At 38.0% G+C, this 15,429-nt stretch overlaps 1 protein-coding gene across 3 annotated transcripts in view; it reads left to right on the top strand.

Moving 5' to 3' along the window:
- The window catches only part of TRANK1 (tetratricopeptide repeat and ankyrin repeat containing 1), a 65,073-nt gene that overhangs the window by 38,324 nt on the left and 11,320 nt on the right, over positions 1-15,429 (top strand). For 2 of the 3 annotated variants that reach the window (XM_021553324.3, XM_077786598.1), the window contains exons 19-24: positions 2,877-2,980; positions 4,551-4,683; positions 5,543-5,688; positions 6,685-9,761; positions 11,342-11,443; positions 12,390-13,251. In XM_021553324.3, coding sequence (XP_021408999.2) covers positions 2,877-2,980; positions 4,551-4,683; positions 5,543-5,688; positions 6,685-9,761; positions 11,342-11,443; positions 12,390-12,502 — 3,675 coding nt within the window. In that variant the 3' untranslated portion in view covers positions 12,503-13,251. Of the gene's footprint in view, positions 1-2,876; positions 2,981-4,550; positions 4,684-5,542; positions 5,689-6,684; positions 9,762-11,341; positions 11,444-12,389; positions 13,252-15,429 lie in introns of those variants that run through there. The other variant, XM_077786602.1, reaches the window with a different exon arrangement.

Here is a 15,429-nt window from a genome sequence, read left to right as displayed (position 1 = left end):
ACTGTAGGGAGAAAATTCATGTGGCCAAAGCTTGAGTAGAGTTCAAGCTATCCAGCATTATGAAGGACAACAGAAAAGTCATTTTAAAACACATTAACAGCAAAAGAAGGATTGAACATAACATCAGTCCATTACTTGATAGGGTCATTTACCTCACAAACAGGGACATAGGCAAAGCAGAGACATTTAATGCCTTCTTCACTTCTGTCTTTAACACTGATGATGTGCTGGAAGACTGTGACTTGGGGGATAATAAACTCCCAGCTGACTCTGCACTAGTTTGAGACTTGCTGCTGCAGCTGGATGAATATAAATCTATTGGGCTTGATGGGATTCATTCCAGGTACTGAATGAGCTGGCCCATTTTATTGTAGTCCCTTTCCATTAATTTTCAAAGGTCTTGGGAGTCTGGAGAGGTCCCAGTCAATTGGAACCTGGCAAATGTCCCAGTTTTCAAGAAGAGTAAAAAGGAAGACCCTGGTAATTACAGGCCTTTCAGTCTCTCTTTGGTGCCTGGTAAAATTATGGAGGAGGTTATTCTGGGAGTTACTGAAAATAAAATTTGAGTGACAGTGCAATCATTAGTCATAGGCAGCATGGGTTCACTATTGGAAAGTCCTACTTAACCAACTTAATTTCCTTTTATGACAAGGTCACTCATCTAGTTGACCAAGAGAAGCCAGTAGATGTGGTATATTTTGGTTTTAGCGAAGATTTTAATAGTTTTTCTCACAGTCTCTTTATTCTGGATGGAGTTTCAACACACAGCCAGACAAGTCCATAATACATTAGGTGAGAAACTGGTTGACAAGTCAGGCTTCAAAGAGTTATTGCAAATGGGGTTATATCAGGCTGGTGGCCCGTCACTGTTTGGATTCCCCAGTGCTCAATTTAAGGGCAAGAGCTCTTGAATGTTTTTATAAATAATTTGGACACAGGAACATTAAATATGTTTGCCAACCATGCTAAACTAGGAGGACACTAAACTGGGAGGAGCTGTTGATTACTTTGAAGGTAGAGAGGTCCTGCAGAGATACCTTGACAGACTACTGGGCTATCACCAACCATATGAAATTTTATGAGGGCAAGTGCTAGATTCTGCACCTAGGATGGAGAACTCCTGGTTATACATTCAAATTAGGGAATGAGAGGCTGGAGAGCAGCCCCATGAAAAGAGATGTGGGAAGTTTGGGTTGGTGGCAAGTTGAAGATGAGCCAGCATTGACAACCAAAAAGGCAGACAGTGTCCTGAGTGCATCAAATTCAGCATTGTGAGCCAGTCAAAGGAGGTGATTGTCCTGCCCTGCTCTGTGCTGGTGCAGACTCACCTGGAGTAGTTTTGGACTGCTCACCTCTGTGCAGTTTTGGGCACCACAATATAAGAAGGGCAACAGACTATTAAAGTATGTCCAGAGGAGGGTGACCAAGATGATAAAAAGTCATAGAATCATGGAATGGTTTGGTTTTGAGGAGGCCCCCAACTCATCCAGTCCCAACCCACTGCCAATACCACAGGCAGCTCTAGAGGACATGTCTTAAGAAGAGCAACTGAAGTTGCTTGTCTTATACAGCTTGGAGAAGAGATGGCTGAGGGGTACCCTCATCACAGTCTACAACTTCTTCAAAGGGAGGTCCTGATCTCCTCTCTCTGGTTACCAGTGATAGGACATGGGGAAATGGAATGAAGTTGGATCAGAAGGAGATCAGATTGGACATAGGAAAGGGCTCTTCACTGAGAAAGTGGTCTGCCACAGACACCCCAGGAAAGTAGTCATGGCATTAAGCCATGAGTTCAGAGTTTGAGAAGCATTTGGATGATATTCTTAGTCGTGTGGGTTTATTTTAGGTAGTCCTACAGGGAGCACTAAGTTTGCCTCTATTATCCTTATAAGTCCCTTTCAATTTGAGATGCTCTGTGATTATATGAAATAAAACTTCAGATACTTTTTTGATCACAGCAGAGGGGAAGCTTCTGTGTTTTGCAGGTAACAACATAAAACTCTTGGAAGGGAAAATTAATATTTATAACAAGGCAAAAAAACAAAGTAATCAGTTGACACTATACAGATAGTTTTTATTTCCTCTTGAAAAGAAAAGGCAGTTTTCTAAATGGACAGAAAAGAGTTGAGATAAAAAACACACACAGCTAAAAAATAATCATCTTGAAATCTGAAATATATAACCCTCTATCATCTGTTTTCTTTATAACCCTGATCTTTGCTTATCAATGCTACCCAAGATGACACTATCTGGTGACTTTGGCACTTCCAAGAGTGGCTTGCAGTGTGCAATTTCCAAACAGAAGAAACACTAAATTAATGGCTAGAATAAAGAAATCATTGCAGAATAAGCAGGGTGATAATGAAGAAAACCTTGCTAGGAGCATGGTAACTCCTGGTGTTTCTGTTTAGTTTTCACAGAAAGAGCCTAGTATGATAAAAGCATTGAGGAAATGTTCCTTGCTTTTCAATTTCACTTTGCACACATTAGTCTTCCTTACTTGTAGTAATATATTGTAGATGCCTGGTGACTTACCAGTTAATGGTTTAGGCTATCATCCAGATTGCATATGCTATTTGTTCTATCAAACAAATATGTTCTATCAAACAAAATGTTCTATGGGAATTCTACTTTCACTATTTCCATATACAATATTGTAAGTAATATTCTAATTTTGATAGTTGCATGTGGACTGATTTTAGAGCTTTTCTTTTTGTCTTAAAAATATACCACAATGTATACCTTTTCCTTTTTCCAGGCACCCTGCCAATCTTTCTGCTTTCCATTCCAGTGACTGTAAAATTAAGTATTGCTTTTATGTGATAAGCCATGGGCTGGATGCACATCTGTGAATGCTGTGTGTGATTTCACCCCAGGTGGCTGCCAAATGTTACCAAAAGGGAGGAGCAGCTGAGAAGTCAAAACTGGCCCTGACACACGACGCTGTTCTCAAAGTGCACGCAAAGAAAAGTAGCCCAAGGTAGGGTATCAGTGCAGCTGAGTGAGTGTCACTTTGTGGTGCAGAGGGTGAGATTCACACCACAGCTGTGGGACCGGACCGGAGATGCCAGAGAACAGTGCAGGAGGGATGTCTTTATGTGATTGTGGTTGGCAAGAGAGATTTAAAAAATTGGAAGGTCTAGCAGTATAGGATCCTGGGGCACTGCTCCCTCTAGGGAGTAGTGGAAGGGCTGTCCAAATGAAATTTGCCCTTGCAAGGGCTTACTGGTTGTGTGAGAAAAAGCCTCTTATGTCAAGAGGCTTTACATCCTTAGATATAGATGGGAGAACATATATCATCAGCAGGGCTGATGGCAACTCACTTTGTTGAGTGAATATGCTAATCCCACTGCTAAGTCACTCAGGAAAGGAGAAGGAATGGTGGTGTGCATTGGGGAAAGTTGCAAGCAAAAAGTGAGTTTTAGAGTAAAACTAATGTTCCAGTCATTTTAAACTAAAAGAGCAGAACCAGATCTGAACCAAAGGACAGTTTTAAAGGAACAGATTTTGAGATTAATCATTTAGTTCATGATTTCAGCTGAGTAAAATAGCTCAAGAGTTTGACAGGGGAGAGAGTTTTCAGTTTCCTGAAGAGGCTTGGAAACTCTTTGGGGACTCATCTGAAATAAGACAGAATAAAACTTAATGGAGAAAGATCTAGACCTAAGTGAATCAGTTCCTTTTCATGCTGGGGAGACCAGAAACTAGCAATGATAGCAGAATGGGAAAGGAATGACTAGATCAGAGGAAGCTGGCACACAAGGGTGAAGAGGGAAGATCTGAGAGAAATGCTATTACTGGAGTTAGTTGAGATTTTATCTTTTTTAATTACCTGCTTTATATTAGTGGCCCTGGTTATAAGTATAAGGATACTCACAAATTTTCATGATTATAGAGAAATTGTTGATGGGACTGATAAAACTTTTTCTCAGTTCACTGTGCTTGTCAAAAGCTTGCATAAAATTTGAAGAGAAGGAATTTGGTGTATTAGGAAATGTTGACAGAACATATGTAATAATGAAGCTGCCAAAGTTGAATTACTTTTTTTAATAGAGGTATTAATGCTGGTGTAAAAAGCTTAAGTAAGATTTTTGTGTGTTCTATATGAAATACTCTGTACAGTTCTGATTCTCTAGGCTTGATTGTAAATTCAATCTAGATCATGCTGCAGTGATAGCTGGAAGGCTTGGACTGTTTGATCATAAGAAACAAAGGCTGAGAACACATTTGCTTGTGTCTCTAATGACATTGGTGCTAAACAGCAGAAAGAAGAGAACAAGCTAAGAAAAGAGAAGCAGTACAAAATCACAGTACTATACATTAGCTAAAAAACCTCAAAATAACTGTTTGACTGTCAAAGCTATCATATTTTGGAACAGACTTCTGGACAGAGCAGTGTCAGCACAAAATATAATTTTAAGAACATAACTCATCAGGTAATATATTAAGAATGAATGTGTCATGTCAATGTTGGTTGGATTTAGTGACAGGTCACATGATCCTAAAACTTAATTTGGATGTTAGTGGTAATTTTCTCTTGCTTTCTACAGGGAAAAACAGATGGAATATATGACATTGGCTAAAACTTACTTGGAATGTGGAGAACCAAAACTGTCACTAAAATGTCTGATTCAATCAAAGGAGTTCCGTCTTTGTGCAGAATTGTGTAAAAAATTAGGAAAGGTATTGAATCCTTATCATATCACTTTGCTTTTCCTACAGAATTTTTTCCTCTCATGTTGCTAAGAAAGTAGTAGTGTCTTTTTGTGTCATGGCAATAGCAAAACTGAACAAGCTCTTTAAGTCAGGCTGCTCAAAAGGAGTAATTTGTCAGAGAGTAGGTAGAAGAGGAATGAAGTGGAGAGTGATGCAATTATGCAAGCTGGCTTTATTTCTTTGGCTTTCCTCAAATGTCATTATCAGTCATTTACAGTCAAAAATTAGTGAATGATTGATGTAATGAAACTTAAGCTGTTGCTTTCTTCAGTACTCTGATGATACTGAAACTTCATTGATAACATCCATCTAAATGGAACCTTAAAACTTGGAAGGGTTAAAGTAGTGTGCTAAATATATGTAATATTTTTATTTTCAGTGTGTTTCCATTAAAAGAATGTAAAGTGATTGTTTCCAAATATTTAAAGTTTAAGATACAAAGTTAGTGTTCTCATTCAGCATCCATAACTGTTTTAATTTAATACTAATCATTCCTAGAAATCTGTAAATCAGCAGACGCATGTGTAGTGTTTCCTAACAACAGGCAGAGCTGGGTGGATAAAAGTATTTTGAAAACCTTATATAATACCTTTCATTTTATACTCTGGTTTTTCAGACACAAATATTCTGAAGTTTTTTTAAACTGTCTCTTCAGTTTTAGTGATGTCTGCTTTAATAGGTATTTGATTTTATTAAGATACTTTAATTACATTTTTTAAAGTGTTCTCCTTTATTAGACAAATGATAGAATTACAGGATTTATTCCATGCATGTAGTTTTGACTGTTTACAGCGCTTCAGTTTCTTTATTGACTTCTACATTGCAGATTAAAGATGCTGCAGTTTACTATCAGAAAAGCCAGTGCTACAGAGAAGCATCTGAATGTTATGAACTAATTGAGGAGTTTGATCTGGCCATTAAAATGTATTGTCAGGAAGAACTCTATGAAGAAGCAGCAAGGGCGGTTGAAAGGTATGTCTTGCAAGATGGTATTGGAATATAACTTTTGCATTTCCAAATTCCTTATAATGCACATTCACTGAAAAATTTTTAGAAGGGTTTTGTCTACTGACTTTGTTTACATTACCTTACTAATAGCAACTGCTTTTTTGAATGATTAAAGCTTCTTTAATATGTACAGATTGTTCAATCAAAACATTCAAGCATTAAAGTCACTTTACCAACAAACAAGTTCTTAAATCATCCCCTCAAAACATTCATGGAAATTTATCAGCATAGACACAAAAAATCCACACTACCACATTTATCATGAGAAAGATGATAACGAAAAGCTGATGATAATTTACTCATCCAACAGGAAAAAGTTACTCATCCTCAGCATGAAGGAGAGAATATTTCACAGAAGTGGCTTAGGGGATACCGCAATAATTTTACATCAGCCATTAATAATTAATTACTGAGTATTCTAAAGTGCATGTTACAAAAGATGCAACCAGGTGTTTTGTTCAGACACTCAATAAGCAACAAAGTATATGCAGATACATACAGCAAGCTTGAAATAATTCTCTCTAAACTGACAAGTTTATGTAAATTTTAGAGAATACTGTATATATTGACCCTTGGAGGATTCAGTGAAATTCATATTTTTTTATAAATAGAAGATTAATGTTGATAAAATATGGTAAAATTATTTGTACATTGATTTGACAGTGTGGAGAATGCTTCACTAATGCTGTAAACCTTGTGATCTTGTTTGTACCAAAAGTTTTAGTACTCTTGATTCTGACAGCCTCATGTTGTAATTAATTTCTTTCTGTAGATCTTTTAGGATGATGTGATCCTCTTGCACCTGACAGGCATATCACATGGAACAGTTGGCCTTTTTGTAGGAAGGGTTTCTAGGGAAGCTATTTGTTTAATGGTTTTGGTGGGGATTTTTTATTGCAGTGCTTTTTTTTGTCTAGATTTGTAATCTGTGGCAGTAAATTGACATATCTATTATTTCAGATATGAAGATATGTTGAATGCAAAAGGACAAATGTCTTCCAAACTCTCCTGTACAGCGAATCAGCTGTATTTGGAAGCAGCTGCAAAGTACCTGAGTATGAACAGGACTGAGGAAATGATGCAAGTCCTCTCAAAACTTGATATAGAGGATCAGCTTGAGTTTCTGAAGTCTCGTGGATGTTTGCACCAAACAGCAGACTTACTGAAAAGGAAGGATCGCCAGGAGGAGGCTGCAAAGTTAATGAAACAGCACGGGTTTGCTCTGGAAGCAGCCAACCTCACGGCTGTAAAAGAGTTTCGCGCATCGTGTTTGCTTGCTGAAGCACGTGCCAGGCTGAGTCACGGTTCAGAATTACACCCGGGGAATGTGGAGAGCATCCTAAGAGAAGCCCTTGAACTTTGTGAACAAACTGGGCAGAAGTCTGGCATTGCTGAGGCCGTGTTTTTGCAGGGAGCTCTGAAAGGAGACTTCATGAAGCTGAGGGATGCATACTGTCAGTTCCTGTCTCTGAACCATTCTGCTGGTGCAGTTGAAGCTCTCTTTGCATTATGTCGCTGCAGCGCTCCTAGCCAGAACATCCTCTTCATGGCAGCACGTGGCTTAATGGCTCTTCTGAGTCTTGTTAGGGGTCTGAAGAAAGCAGCCACCAATGCAGAGAAAGATATGGTGAAGTTATGCTTTGCTTATTTTGGAATTGTCCCAACAGGTGATAGTTGCCAGGTGTCTCAAAATGAAGCTGAACCGATTGTCAAGTTTTTGTTAGACAAGCAAAGTCTAAAAGATAGGAAGGCAAAAGGTGATTTTTCAGTAAGCACAGAGAAAGTAAAATCAGCTTTGAAGCATCACTTGTTAAGCAGGTTGTGCTTTATCACCCGTGAGTTACTGAGCAAGAAGTACCCTGATATTTGTATGAAGTTCATTGCTGGATTGAACTGTGAAGATAAAACCTGTGAGGGTTACCACAGGCCTTTGTTGCGTCATGAAGCAAAGACAATATTTCAGTGTAAAATGCATCTGGTGGCAATAAATGGACTGTTGTTGGAAGCCACATGCACTTTCCCTAAAGAGTTACTGAATCAGTGCAAAAGCTTTGAGGACATTTTGACTTCTGACAAATATGCATCATGTAAAGCTCTCTTAGGAATGTTTTTTCCTGATCATTTTCATTTGAGAGTACTGTCTGAGAACCCAAAGGCATGCAAAGAAATACTGCAATTCAGTAGTGTTATTTCCAAACCTTGTAGAGAGATGTTGAGGAAGTACATCATATATAAGTTTAATAATGAAAACATTACAGCCAGAAGAGAATCAACTGACTTGTGGCTAAGTGCCATGAAGGTCCTCATCTTATCTTCAGGATATCCTGAAGAATTTGAGAAACTTCTTCTTAAAGAAGAGGATAATTATAACAAAGAGCTGATGTTTGCTTTGGCAAAGGCAAAAAGTTCCGCAAGGAATAAAGGCCAGGAGGAAAAGACCAAAGGAATAGAGGGCAGACATGGTATGTTGCTACCTGACAAAAATGCTGAAAATGCAGGAAGAACACACTTGTGCTTCATTCGGCTTCTTGAAAATTCACTTGAGCAATTCTATGTTCATAAGAACCCGGAAAACTGCAGAAAATTTTTTTTCCGTTTCATGAATGTCCTGATCAAGAAATGCACAAGATACCTGATTCCAAGCATAGGAAATACGGTGATGTTGCTGGAATTTCAGTATATTCTGTGTTGTGCTGTCCTGATGCGTCTTGCCAAGAACATTACTATCTGCCTTCCAAAGAGTTACATTGCTCTCCTTCATTACTGGGAGTTTTTGTTCAGACGCAAGGACCATTACAAAGAACTTAAAGACACATTTTCTATTATACAGGAGTATAGACCTCAGGACACAAATGCAGCTGTATTCTATTTCAGATCTCATCTCTGCTATCTAGCAGAAGTCTTGTGTGGTGTTCATGGAATGTTTAATGTCCTCCTGGATGCATTTGGGGATCCTGACTGCATAACTTCAGGGGAGGCTGAGCGGACAGTAGTGCTGTGCTTAGTGATGTTACTGAACGCTGACCAGGTGCAGAGTTCTAAAGATAGATCTCTGTTACGCCACCTGTTTCCTGAAATCAAGGTAATGCTGGAATCAATGAGAAAAGACACTCCCTCTAAAGTACCTGAAAGATTGCTGAGGGTCGTAGAACAAGTGGGTGGTGCTACACATGTAAGAGAAGTTGCTGCAAGCCTGCAAGAGCTGCTGACAGTGCGAGATGAAGAGCACTTGGTTGACTGCCGCTGGAAGTGGCACACTGCCTACACTCAGGGGCATCCACCTATACGGGGCATCCAGTATGAACGCGTAAACCTTGACAGATTTATAACCTCTTTGGATGAAACACAATATGCTGATGAGCTGGAAGAGGAATTTGAAGAGGTTCATTGCTTAGAGGACCAAAAGGATCTCCTGGAAGTCATTGCACTCAGCAAGCAACAGAAGCAAGAGCAGAAAGCATCTGCTCGACGCCAGCTGAGCCGTGTGTTCCATTTAATTTCCCTATATGTGAAGTGGAAAAGGAAGGCCCGCTCCAGAGTTCATCCTGTTGCAATGAAAGAAGAAGAATTTTTATCAGAGATATTCAAAAGAGCAGATATTGACCAAACCCAGTGTGACCTCTGTGGAGTCAGATTCATCCAAAGCTCTGAGAACTATTTCAGCCGGTCGGAAAGCATGGAGGCAGACACTTCTGAACCTCTGACACCAACTGAGAGCAGTGGGGAAGAAAAGTTGCACGCAGAAGGAAATGCAATTTCTGTGGCCAGTGAGGCCTATATGGAGCACAGAAACACAGAAGAACACATGAATAACCATGCTGCCTACAGACATTATGCCGAGTTTTTCAGAAGAAACATAGATCCAATAATACATGGTGGACTGGAAGTAGTGGAGGCCATTACAGGAAGGGATTACACCCGAGACCATTTAGCATATAAAGAAGGTTCCAACTTACGCCAGAGGAAAATCAAAGAGAATATTAAAAAAATTTCAGATGCAGTAGAGGAAATCTATGAGAAAAAAGCCTGGGCTAGAGGTAGGACATTATCAGTTTTCTTTAAAAAAATTAATATGTAGTTTTTTGGCCAAACTGCTAGACCTGGCAAAGCTCCATTTGAAAATCTTTAAGTGGTCAAGAGAAAGGTGTTTCAGGTAGCTGAGGAAAAGAGAAACTGAGAGAGCTGGAAATATTGAAAATATATTCTAAACTCTTCCAACTTAATGAATTACATAGTAGAGGTAAAGTGAATAGTAGTGAATTTTTATAGATAGTAAAGTGAATTTTACATAGTCATGATGTTCATGGTCATGTTCATGTTCTCTGAACTTACACGGTTTTACACTACAGCAACTTTGCAGTTTTACTGACAGGTCATCTGTACTCATTTTGTTATTGTTTCTACTGTTTCCTATTTACTTCTGCTAGCCATAGTAATTGGATATGCAGGGGTAGCCTGGTAGGAGTATGTGGAGTTTTTGACTAAGGATATCTCTGATTATTCTGCCCTTGAACTGTTAATTTTGCTGGGGCTGCGCAAAAGTGGATACTTAACCACAAATCTGTGGTGTGTCAGGTACTGAAAGGCAACATTGGTATTAAAAAGTTTAGTAAATTATGGTGCTTGAGATACATATTTTGATATTAGATTCCCCACCCCCCTCTTATATGCTTAAAGCATTATTCTGTGCTGATTTTTGCAAGCCAAATTGAATTAGTGAATGAGTGGCCTAGAAGCAAAATTGTTTAGTATACTTGCTCTGGGAAAGTGACAATTTAAATCTTAACATTGTTACTGGCTTCACTGGTAGAAATCCACCAATCCTGTCAAGCTGTCATTTTGTCTTTGATGTCTGACAGTAGTGAAAAACTATAGTACTTGATATGTTCATCAGCTCTGATCAGTGAAATATGTTAAATTTGTAACTAAATGTTAGGTTCTGCTCTTCACGTGTAAGCATTATCTTTACTCCTAGTGGAAAGTTTTACATATGGATGAAGTCCATGAAATTTAGCTTATTGTTTACTTGACTTCCTGCTCATCCTGATAGTGATGAATAAGATGGATATAGTAGGCTAAATTAGGTAATAGTGTATTTCATTATGGCAATTGCTTGATGAATGTTACCATGTTATTCTACTCAGTGAAAATATATATAGAGAAATTATTTTTTTCTGAGACTACTTTTCCCTCTCTTTATAACAGGCTTTTTCAGGTTCTTAATGGTGCAGTTCAGGAAAGACTGCACTATTTTAGGTTCATGTTTGACTTTGATTTGTGTAATTTCAGAGAGATAATGAGACTCAGGAACTTTATAACCCAAAAATAAAGTAGAATGTTTTCAGGATTCAGATGTAACTCAAAAGGGGCAGCACAAGGATGTAGAACTTCTGATAGTGCTAGTAATGTTGATTAGAATGGGGAGTAATACATATACTGTCTTCAGCCACATGAGTGAATTATCCCCCACATGAGATCATTGGTGACCATGATCTCTGAGCCCAAAACATCGTCGTGTGACACGGCTCTGTGTAACTTCAGTTTGTGCTTGATTTTTAGCTGCTTTCCATTTCTCAGCTAAATGTTCTCACAGAATGTTAACTGTGCTCCATTTCAGCTGAAGAAGTAATAACCAGACACACCAAAAAATTGTTTGAAACCATTGATGACGCTCGTAAGTGGCTGAAGCAAATGGACTCTCACAGGAGAACAGAAGAAGGTATGTTTTAGAATTGCACACCTTTCTGTGCCCACTACTGCTCAATGGTAGTCCCTAAGCATCACTTCAGTCTCCCACTCAGCAGCATTGAGGGTATTCACTGACCTTTGAGAGGCACTCCCACAGGGGCAATCTGGAAAACATGAGTTAACCAGGCTTTCCCTCAGTGACTCTTCAAAACAGAGCAGCTGGGTGCAGGGTGGCCAGAGTGGAGCAAGACTTCTCCCTTGCCTTCAGTGGATCCCAGCCTGATAAAGCAGGCTTGTATTTGGTTCTTTTATTTTCACTTCCATTTCTCTCAAAAGTAGCATACATTGATGCAGTCTATCGCATCACAGATCTCTGAAGTCAAGTTCAAGTCTTAATTCTGCCTCCCTGAATGTTCATATTTAAACATAAATTTAGGCGGTGGGTTTGCAACAGTTGGCAGTGATGAAGTGATTAGACTTACAAAATGGGTATTCCTGCTCAGTGAACCGTGATATGTAAAGCATTAAACTAGCTCAATTTTAGAAAAATTGGTTGTGATAAAGCCTTGGGTTGCCTCTTCCTATTCCAGCAGATACAGTTAATAGGAGAGAGTGTGCTCTTGTAGTCTCAAAAGGAACCTTATCGTCTGTCTTGGAAGTCAGCAAGGAAATGAATTGTCTGCTGAAACTGAATCTTGAGACAGACTTCTTAGAAAAGTCAAAGGAAATAACAATAGAAACAGATTTGCAGTGTGAAAATTAATTACTGGTGAAGTAAGTGGCTTAGCAGTCACTGATTTGTTGCAGAGCTCTTAAGCACATTGTCATATTAAACTAAATATTTCTTAAACATGATTATGCACATACGAAGGTATATTGCTAACATATAAAATAGCAGTGACATAGGTTGACATGCTGTTAAGAGAAAAAATTGTTGGGGTTTTCCATTCTGCATTAATTTATTGTTTTTAATATAGGCTTGGTGCATCATAAAGACATGGAAAATGAAGTGGAAGATGAAATTATGGCTTTTAAAGAACTTGTCCCTAAAAAACTCTCAAGGAAAAAAGGAAGACATGGGAAACTGTAATTTGAAAAATTATGCCAGATGGCTATTTTATCCTCTTAACAATCTAGGTTTAGAATGAAAAAAAATTAAAAAAAATAAAGGGATGGGATCATAAATCAGAAGAGTCTGAAGAAAAAAGAGTAACTTATACTGTGTTTTATTTTGGGTTTTTTTAATTGCTTGTAGTGTGTCAGAATAATTACCTATGTTATGATAATGTAATTGTTAAAATCTATGACTGGACCAATCTACTTTCAAACCTGTGTGATAGGGTAAGAGTAACAAAAGCCAAAGAAGCAAGTAGAAAAAAATATTAATGTTCTGATTTATCTCAGGGGTGTTTTTCCACTCAGTCTTTTTTTTTTTCTTCTTCCTTGCATCATCATTCTTCTGAGCTGGAATCCTCAGAAAAATAGATTGATAGTTTCTCTGATTTTAAGAATCTTGGTATGTTTAGAACTTTTTTGAGTCTTCAGGTGAGATATTCACAGTATCCCTCTTTTCTATTTTTATAGACAAGAAATCTCTAAACACATTCATATTTCTGACAGTTTATATTCTGATTAGATAGGTATGAAAGCTAGGGGTTGTCTTTTATTTGATAAAGTTTTGATATAAACTTATACCTGTACCTATTGAAAAAATGGATAATCCTAATTTTGAAGAATGTTACATTTTAAATGCTTTGTAAGATTTAATTATAAGGGGGGTTTTGATACATTTTTGTAATATATAATGTTTTTATAAAACCTGTACAATTTTTAAAATCACTTGATCTTGTCTTGTTTTTTGAATGCTTTCTGAAAGCTGTATATGCCTGCATGAGTGAGATTTGTAAATTGGGTTCAGAGTGTCACTTTGTTCTGATGGAATCTCAGGATACTGTAGTGTCCTGGCTTTGGCTGGGATAGAGTTAATTTTTCTTCTTCATAGGTGGTACAGTGCTGTGTATTTGAATTTAGGATGAGAATAATGTTGCCAGCACACTGATGTTTTGGTTGTTGCTGAGCAGTGCTTACCGTAGGTCAAGGACGTTTCAGTTTCCGATGCTCTCCTAGAGAGCAGGTGCACAAGAAGCTGAGAGGCAGCGTGGCTAGGACAGCTGATCCCAGCTGGCCAAAGGGACATTCCTTAGCCTAAAACATCTTCCCAGCACAGAAACTGGGTGGAGGGGGACAGGAGGGGCTGACACTGCTGGGTAGGGACTGAGCATCGGTCAGGGGAGTAAGCATTTGTGTTGTGCATCACTGTTTTTCTTGGGTCTTATTCCACCCTCTCTTTTTAATTTCTTTTTTCATTGAAATTATTGCTATTATTATTGTAATTATTACTGCATTTGACTTAGTTTCAGTTATTTAACTGTTCTTATCTCAACCCACAGGTTTTACCTTTTCTTCTAATTCTCCCCATCCCACAGGGAAGGTTGGAAGGTGAATGAGCAGCTGTGTGGTAATTAGTTGCTGGCTGGGGTTAAACCACAACATGTAGTCTCCTTTAGTAACCTTTTTAATTAAAACACTTGTGTGTTAAACATAATTAGAATATTATTTAGTTGTTGAAATATTTTGCCTTTAAAAGGGTTTGTCTTTGTATATATAATAAATTGCTTCAATAATTACCTTAAAAAAAAAAACAACTTAATCCCTTATTATTATGCTCAGTGTTGTGGAAATGGGGCATTTTACATGGGTAAAAAATTAAATGCTGCTGTAGAATGGAGCTATGTGGGTAGCATTAATAATTTTCTATTGCATTTTAGAAGTCTCTTTCCAGGTGTTTCTTCTTAAAGAAGTCTTATTAATTAAGCCAGGATTTAGAAGATCGTTTAGAAACATACACTGATGAAATGTAATGCAAGTCACTTGCACTGTATAGAAGTCAAGAATTAAGAAAGCTGGATCATTAATGTAAATTATTTATCTTTGTTTTCTGTAATGATGGGTATTTTGCAGAAACTTTCCTGATTAGTTTCCCAGCTTCAGTATTTACATTTGTGGCAGTAAACACTACCTAAACTTTTTAAGGACAGTTTCAATTTCAAAATCCTTGCTGGCCACATTTTAAAGATAGAATTACTATATTTTTCTTTCTCTTTATGAAACAAACCAACTTAAACATTATTGCAAAATACCAAGCAAAGGGGAAACAAAGAAAAAGAAATAACATCAGAAGTTCCCAAGAACATAATCTCAAGGACCTGTTATTCTTGATGTGGTTCTGTGCAACCCACTGGTTTTTTTGACTTTGAATCAGCACTCCCAGATGGAACGTATTTCAATAACATATGAAATACTGACTGCTAGACAAAAATAATGGCAATTCAAATTTCAGAGCTTACAGTTTCAGCGATAGATTAGGTCAAGATTTCAGTAACGTTCAAGCAGAGATGGGAAATCTACTTGGATCTCTGGATCAAAGCTTTAAGGGCTTTTTCCCCTATGCTGGTCTCCATAAATAAGCATGAATATTCCTTTTCCATGGCAGTCTTTTCAGATAATAGTGATCTCAGTGCATTAATCCTATTTACATATTACATTAGCAAAATGAGTTTGTCCAAATATACCCTTGGGTTGTGGGATTTTTTTTTGTTCTGTGTTTTTGCCTTATTTTTTAAAAAATCTTTCTCACCTCTGGTGGAAGCCCCAGTGTTCTGGCACCAGCTAGTGCCTATGACTCAAAGGGCTTAAGATCCACGACAGGTGCCTTGGTATGTGTGAGATGCATATTGCACTGAAACCTTGGAACTAAGCAGTGGATGCAGGCTGTCGAGCTAATCCACCCACTTCTGCCTGTCTAAGCCATGTTGAAAAGAATTTTGAAAAGGCTTCAAAAGCTCAGAAACTGGTGACTTAAAATCTCTCCCTGGTGATACAAAAATTACACCTAAATGAAAAAGAACAAAGTATTTGCTGCAGTTGGAAGATGGGTGTGTGGTCCTAAACATGACA

This window comes from Lonchura striata, chromosome 1, assembly GCF_046129695.1.
Source record: "Lonchura striata isolate bLonStr1 chromosome 1, bLonStr1.mat, whole genome shotgun sequence".
NCBI lineage: Eukaryota > Metazoa > Chordata > Aves > Passeriformes > Estrildidae > Lonchura > Lonchura striata.
This window is presented reverse-complemented; position numbering and strand designations above follow the sequence as displayed.